This window comes from Coptis chinensis, chromosome 2 (assembly GCF_015680905.1).
Source record: "Coptis chinensis isolate HL-2020 chromosome 2, ASM1568090v1, whole genome shotgun sequence".
NCBI classification, from domain to species: Eukaryota; Viridiplantae; Streptophyta; class Magnoliopsida; order Ranunculales; family Ranunculaceae; genus Coptis; species Coptis chinensis.
In genome coordinates, this window is record NC_141457.1 from 108,748,893 (window position 1) to 108,764,287 (window position 15,395).

The window sequence follows — 15,395 nt, forward strand, 5'->3', positions numbered from 1 at the left end:
TGGATGCTTCCCGTTAATAGTTGGACTTCTATTATTTTTGTTTATTTCTGGGAGTACTTGAATGCTTTGTTTATTTCTGTATATATATTTTTAGGGGTAAGCCTACATCAAATGTTAGCAAAAGTGTGAGTGTTCTCGATCTTCCCGCGAATGACAAATCTGCCAAGCCACCGAAGGCTCTCAGATTCCTCGCAAAAATCTTCTATCGGTCCCACCCTCAAGTCAATCGCACAATAACTCCACTATATGAGACCGAAAAGAATGGATCTAGCAAAGGGCTACAAAAAACGAAGCCTTCAATGAGCGTAAGGAAGTTCATTCTTATATCCTCGCCTTCATATTGGTTATCACAGATCAAGCTCTCCTCCTCCCACTTGCAAAGCACTCGTTTCACTTGGATTCTTCAAGCTTGCATTGAGAGTCGGATGCGATACAATGCAATGCCCGCCGTTCCTCAATATGTAACCAAGCAATTCTGAGTCCATTACCGATACACCGGGTGTTAAATTGCAGAAAAGAAGGTTTGAGAGCGAACCATCCAGCTTGTTTTTGTGGATTGAAATTGTTCTTGGTGGACTTGAACTTTGGGAAGGTCATCGGTGTCTTGGATTGTTTTTAGAATGGGTGGTACCTTTGGTCGCATATAAAAGGTATACTATTTTATCATTTTCATGTTGTTGTTGTTGTTTAATTCCGTATGTTACATAGAGATCCCGGATTTTGTATTATTCCTCTTTGGTAGTTGTGTGGTATCTACCGATTTTATTTCCTTTTGTTTATGTTATAGGATTTGCTTTTGTTTATATGGATGATGAGCCGAGATTTTTAATTGCTATTCCGCCAAAGACTCGGCTGAAAGTGGGGGAAGGTAAGAGAGAGTATCGAACTTTTGGTTTTTTACTGGATTCCACACCTGAACATTCAAACTAGCAATTAAACATGTAATTGAAAAAAAAGATAATAATATAAAATGTACAGACTTAATTCATGTGAACATTTTTTGTCCCTGCATGCAAGAAACTTTTCCTCCATTGCTAGAGATAGAGGTTTGTCGTTGACCTTTGGGGTAACGGTTACTAATAACAAATACCGTCTTTTTCATTGTTAGTAAGTACTGGTTTCTAATAATTACGTTGTGTGAGCTTGCCATGCCTTACTATCAGAACTATCCAGGAATTGGACCATTTTTCCAGCCACCCTATCCTCCTATGGACGATCCTAGGTTCAACCCCACAGAAAGAGTGGGACAAAGGAGACAATCCATGGAGAGTAAAGACAGAAACACATAATCTCCAATTACTGGTAAGCCTTCTTTCTTTTTGCATGTGCGTTTGTTGTCGTTGTCGTTGTTGTTGTATTTTTGAATGCTGGGTTTGGTTTGTTATACAGTGAGGAGAATGTATACATGCTTTGCAAGAAGCTAAGTGAAATTGTTGTTGTATTTTTGAATGCTGGGTTTGGTTTGTTATACAGTGAGGAGAATGTATACTTGCTTTGCAAGAAGCTAAGTGAAATTGTTGTTGTATTTTTGAATGCTGGGTTTGGTTTGTTATACAGTGAGGAGAATGTATACATGCTTTGCAAGAAGCTAAGTGAAATTGGTGTGTCAAAAAACGATGGGTCTGACAACTTTGTTACTTTTATCTCCAATGATCACAAACAGATATATGATCTCATCCTATATATATATATATATATATATATATATATATATATATATATATATATATATGCCTCAAAGGAAATTGATCATATACTTAGTACCTGACTTTTTCCCCCGTGCTTATTAACATCCAATATAGAGAAAGAATTTGATTCTCGCTCCTCGATTTTTATGGTCACTTAGATTCTAGATTTTGCAATTATGGGGTCGGGTTGTGACTCATTTATTGGTACAACCTGCAGCCAATATCTTCGATAATTGGATCCTTACATAGAGATCATGGATTTTTATTATTCATTCCTCTTTGGTAGTTGTGTGGTATCTACCGATTTTATTTCCTTTTGTTTACGGATAGGATTTGCTTTTTGTCTATATGGATGATGAGCGAGATGCGAGGGATGCAATTCGAGGACTTGACAGGTGGAATTTCAAGACAAAGCCAAAGATTTGATTTACAATTTAATACTTTGTACTTGCATTATGAAGAGAGCTTGAAGAATTATCCTCGAAAGGTCACTCTGACTAAGTTCCAAATGCAAAAATTGCAAGAAATCGGGCGTGGGTTGGTGGTGCTAATGGTCTACCAAATGATCGCAACACACATCGAAAGTAATGTTATGTCAATTCATCCCGGTCTTAGTAGTCATATGAACAATAACAACCACATGGTTGGAAGTGGAGTCTTGAATACTTCAAAGACAAACCGCATTGGCTCTCAAAGAATTATCGAACTTTGCGCGTAAGCGTAACTCCATGAATTCAATCCTAATGCGCTTCAACAAGAGGCTTCTCCCTTCAATACTCCAATTCGGACACAAACTTCTCCATTTCAAGGTCATGAATCTTCGATTCGGGGATCAATGCAAAACATACCGCTTAATGGATTGTCAACCCCACGCTAGCCTCAACAAAGAAAGAACACCCAATATGGTGCCACTTCCAGAACCATTCACATCTTCTCAAGGCACCCGAATTTGCGTAAAGAACACATGATCCGGCCAGGTTGCTTCATGAGATGATGAATAACGGTGGAGGAAGGGTGCAACAACAATCACACAGTGGGCATAATGCAAATGGACTGTAGGTGAGGCAACCTTTAATGTATTAAATGGGGCCACAAATGGAGGTATGCCAATGAGGCCGGTGCTGCTGAGCATGGTTGGGATGCGAATAGGAACAAAGAAGTAATGCTCCCGGTATTATCAATGAGATGCAGAGAATAGGAACAACAAATTTAAGACCTCGGCTAATATCAACCCCATGTTTGGTGGTAACGACAGTTTTAGTCCGAAATCTTCGGATGACACGAAGAATCTTCACTTGCCTGAATTGGAATGCAGATATAACTAACGAATTCCCCGAGTGGGGCGTATAAAGGCTCCCGCCATGGCTTATGGTCGAGGACAAAGCCGATGTCATTGTTGTTGTGGGTGCATCTGCATTTGTTGCAAGATGCACCGCGTTTTGTACAAGACCATTAGGCAAATCAAAAATGATTGTGGGGATTATATAACCCGGATAATCCGGGATTTCTAAATTAGGGGTTTGGCGGTTTTGCGGTTTGCCATTTCTAATTCATCAAGTGTAATCTATAATCAGACGGTTGATGTGACTCCATTAATATCTTGATATGATATTGCAAACCTGTACCAGCATTAATTATGGTAATATCATCAAACATGTGGAAGAAAGAAAAGTTTTCTGGGAGACACAACAAGAAGTTCTCCATGTAAGTTTCATGTCTTCTATACAGAACATTCATTCACGGTTCATTACTATATATATAATGGGCACATCGCCCATGGTCTAGGACTAGGAATTTAATAAGGCGACATGACTGACTCTATTCTACTTGGTGATAATTCTTACAGAGACCTTAAGTAGGACTAATTCTCCGAGTCTAGGATCGAAAGCCACCAAAGAAGCACTCAAGACAACAAAATTAGTCGAACAATATGCATCTGACAGAGACCGATGGCACAGGAATGCCGCAAATGTTTGACGAGCGACATTTCTGACGGTCTTTGTAAAGCCGGTTACAATAGTGCCATTTGCAAGTCCAAATGGAAAAGCTCGCTAGATATGACTCTTTTATGCTTAAAATAGTTATTAATCAGCGTGGAAAAAGTAATGTTGCAATAAAATCATATAAGATTTATATAACTATATATTTTAGGATAGTATCATTATCTCATAGTCGTCCTTTTCCAGATGTAATTAAAAAAACTTCTAATTACAGTCAAATTACAAAACAAAATGGACTCTTCACCCTATGAAATATATATATACCAACCACATACATGCTAAACACAATTTATTCCATGACAATATATGTTTTTTTTTTATTAAACTACTATAATAAAAAAATAAGATAATCAAACATAAGATCGTGGAGTACAAAACAAAACACAATGTTTCACTGAAGAGTGCACTTAGAGAAATTTTCAAAAAAGAAAAGATTTATGAAGAACCAGTTTACAGTTCAATATTTGAGAACTATTAGTACGTAGCGGATGTCGCAATCAATGTGCCTATACTAAGAGAATACCATCAAGATCCAAATTATCCTAGCATACAAACATCATTTGGAACATACCAAACCAAGAAAGTTGACTCAAAAAATGTTGCTGCAGGAAATGTCATATGCTATCTACAACAGATATACAAGTTTGAAGTACTAGATGTGAACTACAACGAACTCATGACTAGACGTGAAGAGCTCTACGAAACAAATATTCAAGTAGAAGAACTTCAAATGCAGAATAAAGCATTGTGCGTAATGAATATAATTCGGTTATCGCTTAAACATATGGTATGTTTTGAGTACGTGTTATATTCAAACATATGGTATGTTTTGAGTACGTGTTATATTTCTTGATTGTTGCGCTATATTTTGATATAGTTTATATAGGTGGATGATAAGAATTGTTATTTAGGATAATAATAACCCAAAAATAGAAATAAAACCTTTTGTCAAAACCCTTCTAAAAAAATTAGAAAAACATAAACCCTTCAAATAAAGTATACAATGAATCATTAGCTATCAATATACATATATTATTTATTCAAGTAGATTTTAGGCTTTTGAGTCATTAGCTATTTATGTAGCAAGTCCGGCCATAGGCCGGGCCAAATGGCTAGTATCAGATAGTAGTTGAGTTGGAAACTTCGAACATAATGTTTTTATTCCGTCTCGTGTGTTATTTTTTTTAAATTTTTTCGGTTTTTTTTTTTCGGACGGAATGTTTCATTCCGTCTATCGTGTTTTTTCGACTTTTTCCGGGTTTTTAACTCGTGACCGGGATGTTTCATCTCGGCCCCAAGACGCTTTTTTCAATTTTTACATTCAGACGGAATCAAACATCCCGTCCGAGAATAATAGTCACCTTTGCATTGGGCAGCCTCACCTTACTTTTCACTATAACAGTAGAAATGAGGGACAATAGAGCCGATGTGGAGGTGAATAAGAGTGGATTGCATTAGGAATGCTATTAGGAGTATAGGTTTACGACTTGACGAAGAATGTTGAGATGAATCTTTGTAGGGTGAACTACTCCCCCCACTAGATGAGCCAATTAGGATTTCCCCCCCACTAGATGGGAAATTAGGGTCTCCCCCCTAAATACACACAAAAAAATTTCGGTCAACCCACTTTTTTTTTTTTTGTGTATTTAGTGGAGACCCTAATTTCCCATCTAGTGGGGGGAAATCCTAATTGGCTCATCTAGTAGGGGGGTAATACTAGTTAACCCATCTTTGTAAAATGGATCCTTTTGAGATCAACATGAGGACATCAGTTAGAGCCAATGGCGATTTTTCAATAAAATGCCGTTTTTTTTCACTTGGAAACCAAAATTCCAAATGAAAATATTCACGCGTTTCACTGAGATTGCAAATATTAATGTGAGTGTTATTCAACACTCACAGTATGCAACGCAAACACCTGGAGGAACAAAACCCGGTGATATACTTTTCCAACTATATCAAGTTATCAACACGTCTACACTTGTCATTCAAACATAATTTTTGTTTTTTCATAACTGTGGAAGTCCTACCTATAAATACACAGTCTATTACTATTGTTTTCGTCTCTCAAATTAAAGTCTCACTCAATTCATCACCGCCAATACCTAACCTCTAATCCTATAAAAAAAAAAAAAAAAAAACTAACCTCTAAACAATAAAGTAAAGTACTAGTTAGATACCATTTCAATCGAGAACCGTCGTTATAACTTCTAAACCACTATAGGTACAAAACCACATGCTGAAACAATTTTTATGTCATGATAGCTTTAAAAATAGAAACTAAAAGTTGCATACTTTCATCAAACAAACAAGGAGAGAATCAGAGAATAGACAAACAAAAAATCTTATGAAAAAACATACAAAACCAATATAATACAACAAGTAAAACGTGCATATATCACAAACAAATTATAACCACTGTGCATGAAACCGTAGTGTCTCAAAATTCATTGCACCAACAGATCTTGATCACGGTGGGAGCAGTAGAGTCGCAAAAGCATGAATGTACAGTTATAGTTTTATGGTTTCTCTACTGAAAAAAATAATTCATAAATTTATACATATTTAATTGTTTATTTGCAAAAAAAATTTCAGACACTTTTAATTCAAAACAATCTCAGAATCCACTATGATGATTCATCTATTTCATCTTCTCATATCCTCTTCAAAAATTTCAACCTTCTCACAAATCAATTGTTAGAGCTACTTAAAGATTGTTAAAACTGTAATTAGTAGGTTCTTTAAATTATGCCTATTGGTATGATAAAAAGACGCGACTCTGATTATTGATCGTAAAGACCAAAATTGTCCAGTGACAAGCCCAGCCCACAGCCCATAATCATCCTTCTGCATACGTCACACCAACGTCACAACACCACTCCCCTCTAATCTCCTCTCTCGTGTCTGTAAAAAAAAAAAGCCGCCCAAACCTCAAAACCTTTTAATGGTGATGATTCCTTAAAACAAACAAAAAAAAAAAAAACATTCATCGAGAGATAAAACAAGTGTTGTAAATATGTGTTCTTTATTTTCTCTAAAGTGTTCTTCTTCAACATCATTCCCACTACTACTTCACTTGTCATCTCGTTCTCCTCTTTCTTCTTCTTCTTCTTCTTCACTTAGTTTCTCTAAACAAAGTAATAACATAACCAGAAGACTCTATCTAAAAGCTCGTGTCTTCAATTCCCCTAATGATAAGTCCAGTGACACCAGCGACACAAAACCCCCAAATGGTTCTCTGGTCAGTTGTCATTTTCTTTATCCTGTTTTTATATTTTTGGTGATTTTGATTGAGTTTTGTTTTGTTTTATTTTCGATAGCCCAAGAGCAGGAGAGAATTTTTATTAGAGTATGTAAAGAATGTGCAACCTGAATTCATGGAACTGTTTGTTAAAAAAGCACCACAACAGGTTTGTCAATCATATTGTTCGTTTGCTGCAATTCTGATCGACGCAAATATTTGAGTTTCTCGTGATTAATAGGTGGTTGAAGCAATGCGTCAAACGGTTTCCAATATGATTGGAACACTGCCACCGCAATTTTTCGCGGTGACAGTTACCACTGTAAGTTTAGAATAGCATTTTTTCAATGCCCATTACTTAGCATTTTACAACGTTGAGGTAATTGGAGTTTTTTTTTTTTTTTTTCAGGTTGCTGAGAATCTTGCCCAGCTCATGTATAGTGTTTTGATGACTGGTTACATGTTTAGAAACGCGCAATTTCGTTTGGACTTGCAACAGAGTCTGGATCAGGTTGCACTTCCTGATGTTCAAGAGAAGGTAATTTCATACTTTTTTTACTACTAGGCTTAATATTTAGGGCCATGGTTTTAATGTATGTATGTCTATAGATATCGTGATAGGGCTGGCAGGATCTAAGGGGAGACATACAAACAACCCAAGATTGGATTGAATTGATGATCTTGTTCCTTTACTCTCGTTTGAATTGATATAAAATAGGGTACTTTTTTTTTTTTTTGAAGCATTTAGGGGTTAGGCAGACCCCAACCTGTATTAACAAGCTCTCAAGTACACATGACCTGCAGCATCCTCTTTTTTACAATTTGTTCTAGACTTTCCTCTAGAGGTGGCAGGTATAACATATCAAAAGCAACATTACAATTAGCAGTCTTAGCAATAAAGTCAGCTGCCCTATTTCTTAGAATAGGGTACTTGCTATGCGTTCCGGATGATAATTTTTTACTTTAGCTACGGAAATCATATGTAGTCCTGACTCCTGAACACCTAGTGGTCTGTTACATTTCCCAAATCTGATTCCTAGAAATAAAAAACCTCGAACTAGCTGATATTGATAATACACTCCATGTATGTATGTTAAATAGACTCTAGTTTGGGACATTTTTATGTGTTTGGCATGGTTAGGTGCCATTCCATGCATCTATTCTTCCCATAGCATAGTCGACTGTTGGACTAGAATAATTGATTTTTGTGTATACTTCCCTTTTTTTTTTACAGTTTATGTGGTTTATGATTCGTTTTCAGGATGCACCAGATTATGCACCAGGCACACAGAAAAAAGTGACGGGGGAAGTCATCAGGTGGAATAATGTTTCTGGACCTGAGAAAATAGATGCTGTGAAATACATTGAGATACTTGAAGCAGAAATCGAGGAGCTAAATCGTCAAGTGGGAAGGAAATCTGTTAGTGGACCCAATGAACTATTGGAATATCTTAAATCCCTTGAGCCACAAAATTTGAAGGTGTGGATCTTTGTGGTCATTTCTTGTTTTGGTTTATGTTTTCATTTTCGCTTATTAATGTCTACTATATGTTTCTGAAACTGCTACTTCGAACATTTCATAGCTTCATTCCATTAGGATTTGCATGGAAATTTCTGAAATCCAAATGTTTGTGGTTTACTGAAGTCCGCTTTTGGCTTCATCTGGGTTTAGAAATTCTCCCAGAATCGGGATAGTGAAACCATCAAGGCTTATTCACCACTTTTTTTGATTGGCAAGCCTGTTTTAAATGAGATCAGTAACTTGGTAATGCTGGCAACCCCAGACCTATGGTATTATCACTCAGAGGTTTAAGCAGCTAAGCTAGCTGGCACCTGCCCGCTTTTTTCACCGTTATTGACGATACTCTTACATATATAACTTCTGTCTGTATACATCTAAAGTTCAATTAGAAATGTGTTGTCCACCGGTCATCAGGTGTCACCTTGTTAACTTCAATTCTTACATAATGTTGTTCCCTTTTTGTGAACCTTCTGCTCTATCATTTGCATCTCCTTTTCATTCTGTTTTATTAGGACCAGAAGTTAGTGTTTTTCAGCTAGGTTTTTCTGGAATACACTGTACTTTCTGAGAATCCAATTAGTTTACTAAATAGAAAGACTTCACTTCTTTTTAATTATAAATCGTCTTTAAAATTACCAATGGTAAAGCACTGTTTTGTCTTAACTTATACATGTTGGTCTTGTTTATAACTTTTGGCTGTGTGTCTTGATTGTGTAGGAACTAACAAGCAGTGCTGGTGAAGATGCCGTGCTTGCCATGAACACATTTATTAAACGTCTGCTAGCTGTTTCAGATCCTACCCAAATGAAGGTTTGCAGTTATTGTTTGCTTCTTTGATCTCTTAACTTTATCATTTAGCATAATTCACGCTACAACCTTTTCCTCAAAACCTAATATGAACACATACGTGAGAGTATTATGATTATGGTTTAGTTAGTGATTTTTTAATGAAGGTTTGACTTGGAAAATGGTAGTAGCCAATTATGAGAAACTTTTTAAGTATTTGCTTGTGCTGGTACTATTTTACTAGGCATAAGAAACTTTTGTTCTATAAATATCAAGTTATATAATTCAGATGACCGAGTTGATGGGATGGGAAACATCTTTAGGTTGATGGTTTTAATATGATAAAGAACCTGTATAGTAGATACCTCTTCTTCAACACATGCCTCCATGTGTTTAAGGAGAAAATCTTATTTGAACCAATGTCACCAACCTGTTTGAACTTTCAGTGACTCAAAAGAGACAGTACTTACCACCAGACAGAAAATAAATCACTTCCTGTATAATGAAGTACCCTGCCTCATGTGTTCACAGACAACAGCCACAGAGACTAGTGCACCTGAGCTCGCCAAACTATTATATTGGCTGATGGTGGTTGGATATGGTATCCGCAACATTGAGGTGCGTTTTGACATGGAGAGAGTACTTGGTACTACGCCGAAGCTTGCAGAGTTACCACCAGGGGAGAACATCTAGATATGGTAGAACTATAGAAATTTAGAAGTTCTTGCATCAAAGGAAATGTCAATTGTCAAAGCATTGCAAGTTAGATAGCTCAAAAGGGAATATGACACCCACTGATTGATGTGTTCTTAATTTCTTATGGCTTGATTTTAGTAGTCAAAAGCAGAACTTTATTTGTAATTGAATTGCTACAGGGGTATGAACTTGCCTTTGGCACCAATGGTTGGTGTGCAACTTATAGAACCAGGACAATAGATGTTTATTTGTTTAAAACAATTTATATTGTAGTGTGTGATTTATGGCACCCAAGTGACACTCAAGGAAGAATAAGTGTGTCCAAAGTCCAAACTCCACGTTGATTGGTGCTACCCATCTTATGCGTTTACATCAACTTCATAACACTGCCTACAGAGTAAATTGAGGAGGCTGTCATTTATGTTTTAAAATATGATGGCAAAAGTGAATTCTATCCCGTAGTGATGCTAATTTACATGTTCTGGTACTCTCATTATTTTTCTTGAGAAGATATTATGAGAGATTAAGTTTACCCAATTTCCATGATGGTTGGTTGGGGAAGGCGGAAAGCATTGATCCAAAATATAAAAGTTGAATTTTGCTGCTTGCTCACTGAAAAGTGATTGCCGATTGGTTATTCAAGTTTAGGCCGAGAATCGTTAATAGCTGGGACGAATCAATTGGATTATTCATTATTATGGTCCAATTATGATTTCAAAAGTACCACGTAATGGGGACTTCAAATCCACGTTTCTGTAAGTCTGCTTCGTTGTGCTTGGTTAGTCCCAGAAACCATTTGTGTAAATAGGTGATCTCCACCTCCGCTTCTTGTGTTTCCCTCCATTCCTTATTTTCCTTCGTGATCCCCATCCTCCTTTCTTTTGGGGGGGGGGGGTGGAAGGGGAAGGGAATGAACTACAAATTTGATTCTCCTTCATCTCTTTTACAATCAAATTCCTTCTTTCTTATTCGTTTGTTATCTCCCTCCCTTCTTCGTGAGCAAATATGAGTTTGTAGCTCGTATCCGTGGCTGTGGCACTGCAAGAGTAAACAAAGAGTTAAAGAGTTACCAGACATTTTTCTTAGAAGCAAGGCCACCTGACCTTAGATACACAAAAAAATAAAAAAACATTGGACTGCTCCATTCAGTAAAATTTGGAAAAATGGGTTTAAAATCTATATATTTGAAATATTGAGATATGTTAAATAAATTCCAACATATCAAACATTTTCAGATCTATCTAGACATTTCCTCCATTCTTAGAAGAGTAAGTGGTGAGGAAAGAACAAGAGGAAGGAGAGACACAGAAGACTTAAAGGTGTTCAGGTCAAAGTTTTTGCCCCTGTACTATTAGTCAAATGTTTCCCCATGCAATACAATACATCAAATCATCAAACTAAAAGAAAGATCAGATAAAAAGACTATTGATTACCTAAAAACGAAAAAAATAAAAAGACTGAAAATGCAAAGCAACACTAGAATATATATAAATAAGTTCTAGACTCAACAATGCAAACCCAAGCCTCTGTTACCTTTAACCAATTTATAATGTACATTTGAGGATGAATAAAAAAGAACATGAAGGGGAAGCCTAACTAACAGTTAATAGTCAGAGTCAGAACTACAAAACTCAACCTCCTATCTTTTTTTTTGGCTCGGTGGTACAAGTTGTGCATAAATCAATTACAGGGACTGCAGTTGGACCATGGAAGTCAATGTATATCTCAATGAGAAATGAACATGTTCTATACGCTTCTCGATGTCAGAAACAATTCATAGCTGTACAAGATATCTAAGGAAAGAAGACGAAAAATGTCGGCACTAGTATCTCATCAGTAATCCCCTGAACAAAATAGGGTTTAGTCTTGAGCAAGGTCTTGAGGCTTATAAAAGACAACCCTCAAAATAGATGAAGAACAGCTTCTGGTAGTAAGAATTCATCTTACCGAGAATTGGTGTTCTTCACCGCAATGATTGGAAATTTGGCTTCTTCTTCGAGCCAATTTGTTAAAAGAAGTCCCACTGCAGGAATATTTTGAACACTTGTATTCAACAGGGATTTTCATCTTAGATGTAACCTGGGAGGATCCCAGCAGCAGTCGCTTGAACAGATTCATCAAAACAAGGAATTAGCCTTTTGCAGTCCTGAGCTTCCGCTAAAACCATCACAACTGACACTTGAAAGACTTAGTGAGCATGATAAGCAGATTGTTCTGAATGTATCTGCTTTTCTGTGTCCAGGGCCCTCTTCAACCAAAGTTGCAAGTTGTTATACTGTAACAACCAATTTAACCACTTCTACATAGAAAGGCATCAATAGGTGTTCATTAACCAGATCCTCAGGAATGTCAGACTTTAACTGGGTTTCATCGCCATATGCTTCTCAATTAACTTGTCCACAAAGGCACGAATCTACACGTTGATTAATACAAACAATTAATACCATTTTCATGAAAGCTATATATAGCCCGCAAAATAGCAGTACACAAAACTCATAAATAGACCATCAGTATGCATCAAACACTGACCTTATTCTTCCGCTTGTAGTCGAGGAACTGAGAGGCATCCATGGCTTTTTCTGCATCTGTAGTTTGCTCCATGACCTGATCAAACCAAATTAAAAAGTAGCAGTTGAGACTTAAACTTGCAGACAAAAAGTATCAGTACAAACTTCATTGCTCCAACCAAATATGACACTGGATACAGAGATGCATGATAGACCCTGTCGCAAAATTGAGAGTTAAAAGAATAGTTAAAAGCAACAAATAGAACAAGATACTACCTTAGTTGCACTCTTTTTCATTATTGACTTGTAACCTTCCTTATCAATCTTTCTAGCTTTATAAAGAGGCATAAGCAATGAAGCAACATAATCCACGATAGCTTTTTTGAAACGCTCCGCTCCTCTTGTTTGAGTTTCCACCAACACCTGGTTTTCTGCAGCTTGTGATGCACTACTTCCTTCTGTTCCTTTGGCATACCTCCTACTCACAGGTTTCGATACTGCACTGGAATCCTCCTCATCTCTTATGTTTACTGTATGATGATAGAAATCAGGGTCAACTGCTGCAGCTTGTGATTGCCATCTCTCGATGTCCTGATAGTCCTTAATCCCTCCGCTACCAGCACTATCAACCCATGCCTTTGTAAATCTACTATCAGTGGCAGCACTTTCTCCAGAGTGTTCTCTGAGGTTCAATTGGTAGCCTACCTCATTAGAGTGGCTCCGATGTGTGTAATTATCACTTGACATTCTTGAACTGTCAAGGTTGGCACAGGCCGCAGAAAAATCAACGGACCAGTTTCTAACTTTGCAATTCCTGGAGTCAATCTCCGAAAGACAATCTTGCCTTCCGAAATCTCGCCTAAAGTCAGAGTCATCCATTTGTGCGTACTGCTCTCGTCTTGCAAATTTGTGAAATGAGGGTATCTTGGGAAGCTCACGTGACGCATTGACTGCTTCGGAAGACGCATATGCCTGCAGAAATAACCAGCTTTACATTAATCCAATCACAAGAAAAGAACAAAAAGAGAAAACTACAAGTACGCAGAACTAGTCAACGTGTTGTCTTATGGACTATGGTACATTGTGAGTGATATTTATATAAAGCAGTCCCTGTCCAAATGTAACGGTTTAAATGAGTTGGACACTTCCAGGGGGTCAGGATCCAAGTATATTGTCCCCACATTACTTGCCTGGTCGAAATAAACCTCCTTCCTTTCCATGGTTTCCTATCATTCTACAACAAGTTGCCTCTAACAAAACGACTGCTTATAGACCCTTAATGCTTATATCTCACTATTGGGGATCACCACATAAACTTATTTTCACTTTAGTAGTAGCATATCTCTGCTATAGTTACCATTCTAACAATGAACAATCAAGATTCCAAACACATTCACTTTTCTTAACACTTTTAATTTCCAGGGCCAAAGAAAATAAATATATATAAATAAACAAATAATTGCTTGCCTCAAAAGTACCAGAATGCCACATGCCAGATGTTTTCCCAATGCCCATATTATTTCATTACCAATATAATGATAAAGCAAAACACAAAAATGTACTGTTTGGTATATGGTTGAAGGGGACAAACCTCAGCAGCCGCAAGAGCAGCAGCACGAGCTGCTTCAGCAGCAGCAAAGGCAGCCGCTTCTTCTTCAGACATGGCAACATTCTCATCCTCTGCCAGAGAATCCAGGCAAGGTACAATTTCTTGCGAACGTACTGAATTTGCCTCAGATTTTGAGTCAGTAACATTGTCCAACTTCACTACCTTGCGAATGTTCCCTTTATCATAGGTTGCACCATTAGCCATTCGTATTGACTTCCTTGAGATAGAATCTTTAGAGTACTTGTTCTTAGGTAAATCTGGAGCAGTTGTTTGCCTCAACAATTTCAACCCACCATTAGCAGCTTTTTTCTTACGGAAAACTTCAATCCACACACTGACCAACTGGCTTGCAACAGCACGAATATCACGACTAGTATGAACACAAACTTTCTCTTTCACTGTCCTTCCAATACCTGCAGTAATAGGAATTTAAGTCACTGAAACAGCATGCATAATTAGTTCAAACATTGATGCTTTGGTTGATGAGATACCAGTAACAAAAATTAACAACAATAATCAGTAACTGAAAATCTGATATGCAGAAGATGCACTTATAATATAGCTCTCTCCATACAAGACAAAAAATGACTTCATGTTATTTATACTTTGTGTAGAAATGACCAAAACTATATTCAAACTCTATGCTGATATAAGTAGCCATGGGAATGAAAAAGACAAGCTGAACAAGATAAGACCAAAACCAGATTAATCTCCATGAACTTATTAATATGTTAACCAAATTCATTTTTATTCCTTGCATAATTTATTCTTGAAAAGAGGATATAGATACCTGAAAGGCGCACAGCAAGCAGATTGGTCGACACACGCACAAGAAGACGAACACAATGACGCAAAAGTTGGGTCCCATCCTTCCCCATTGAGTCCTGTTTACATGAGCAACAATAACAATTACGAACCAGCCAAAATATAGAACCAAAGACATAATTTTAAAGAGAAATGTATCAAACAGAACAACAAGAATAATACCAAACGCATGGAAGGAAAATTTACCAGTATCCATGAGTTAAAGCGTGCTAAGTCCTTCTTTGGTACCGGCAAAGGACTTCAGAGCTTCAACAGGAAGATTCAATAATTCTTTGGCCAAATGCAGTCGTCCAACTGTAGTTTTCGCATTATGAAACATGTCTTTTAGTAGAGCCTCCCTCGTCAATCTGTGGTCTCCATTGAAGGAGCTCCTGGACAGAGCAGTCGAAAGTTTAACTGCCTCCAGCCTCTTCAAAATGTCCATAACTTCATATCTTTCACTCTCCATCTGTCTTTGTGCAGCCTCCATAGCTTCCACTTCAGCTGTATAATCATTTCCAGTATTCAAAATGTCAATTATA

At 37.1% G+C, this 15,395-nt stretch overlaps 2 protein-coding genes across 3 annotated transcripts; one reads left to right on the forward strand and one right to left on the reverse strand.

Annotated features, from left to right (window-relative positions):
• The first annotated feature begins 6,586 nt into the window (after positions 1 to 6,586).
• LOC147520362 (uncharacterized) lies at positions 6,587 to 10,194 on the forward strand. Its single transcript, XM_086591894.1, has 7 exons — positions 6,587 to 6,929; positions 7,009 to 7,098; positions 7,171 to 7,251; positions 7,339 to 7,467; positions 8,191 to 8,409; positions 9,169 to 9,261; positions 9,769 to 10,194. The coding sequence occupies exons 1-7, from the start codon at positions 6,705 to 6,707 to the stop codon at positions 9,928 to 9,930; spliced, it is 999 nt and encodes a 332-aa protein (XP_086448020.1). The 5' UTR covers positions 6,587 to 6,704; the 3' UTR covers positions 9,931 to 10,194.
• A 311-nt stretch (positions 10,195 to 10,505) lies between these two features.
• On the reverse strand, positions 10,506 to 15,389 carry LOC147520363 (lysine-specific histone demethylase 1 homolog 3-like). Of its 2 annotated transcripts, XR_015212588.1 has the most exons (7): positions 15,061 to 15,389; positions 14,840 to 14,933; positions 14,032 to 14,462; positions 12,717 to 13,412; positions 12,463 to 12,537; positions 11,881 to 12,346; positions 10,506 to 10,971 (listed from the first exon to the last, which is right to left on the reverse strand). XR_015212588.1 is itself a non-coding variant. In XM_086591895.1 (5 exons), the coding sequence occupies exons 1-5, from the start codon at positions 14,925 to 14,927 to the stop codon at positions 12,290 to 12,292; spliced, it is 1,347 nt and encodes a 448-aa protein (XP_086448021.1). In that variant the 5' UTR covers positions 14,928 to 14,933; the 3' UTR covers positions 11,550 to 12,289. The 2 variants fall into 2 exon arrangements, 1 of the variants encoding a protein (XP_086448021.1); XM_086591895.1 differs by lacking the exons at positions 10,506 to 10,971; positions 15,061 to 15,389 and having other exon boundaries at positions 11,550 to 12,346.
• Between the last annotated feature and the right edge of the window lie 6 nt (positions 15,390 to 15,395).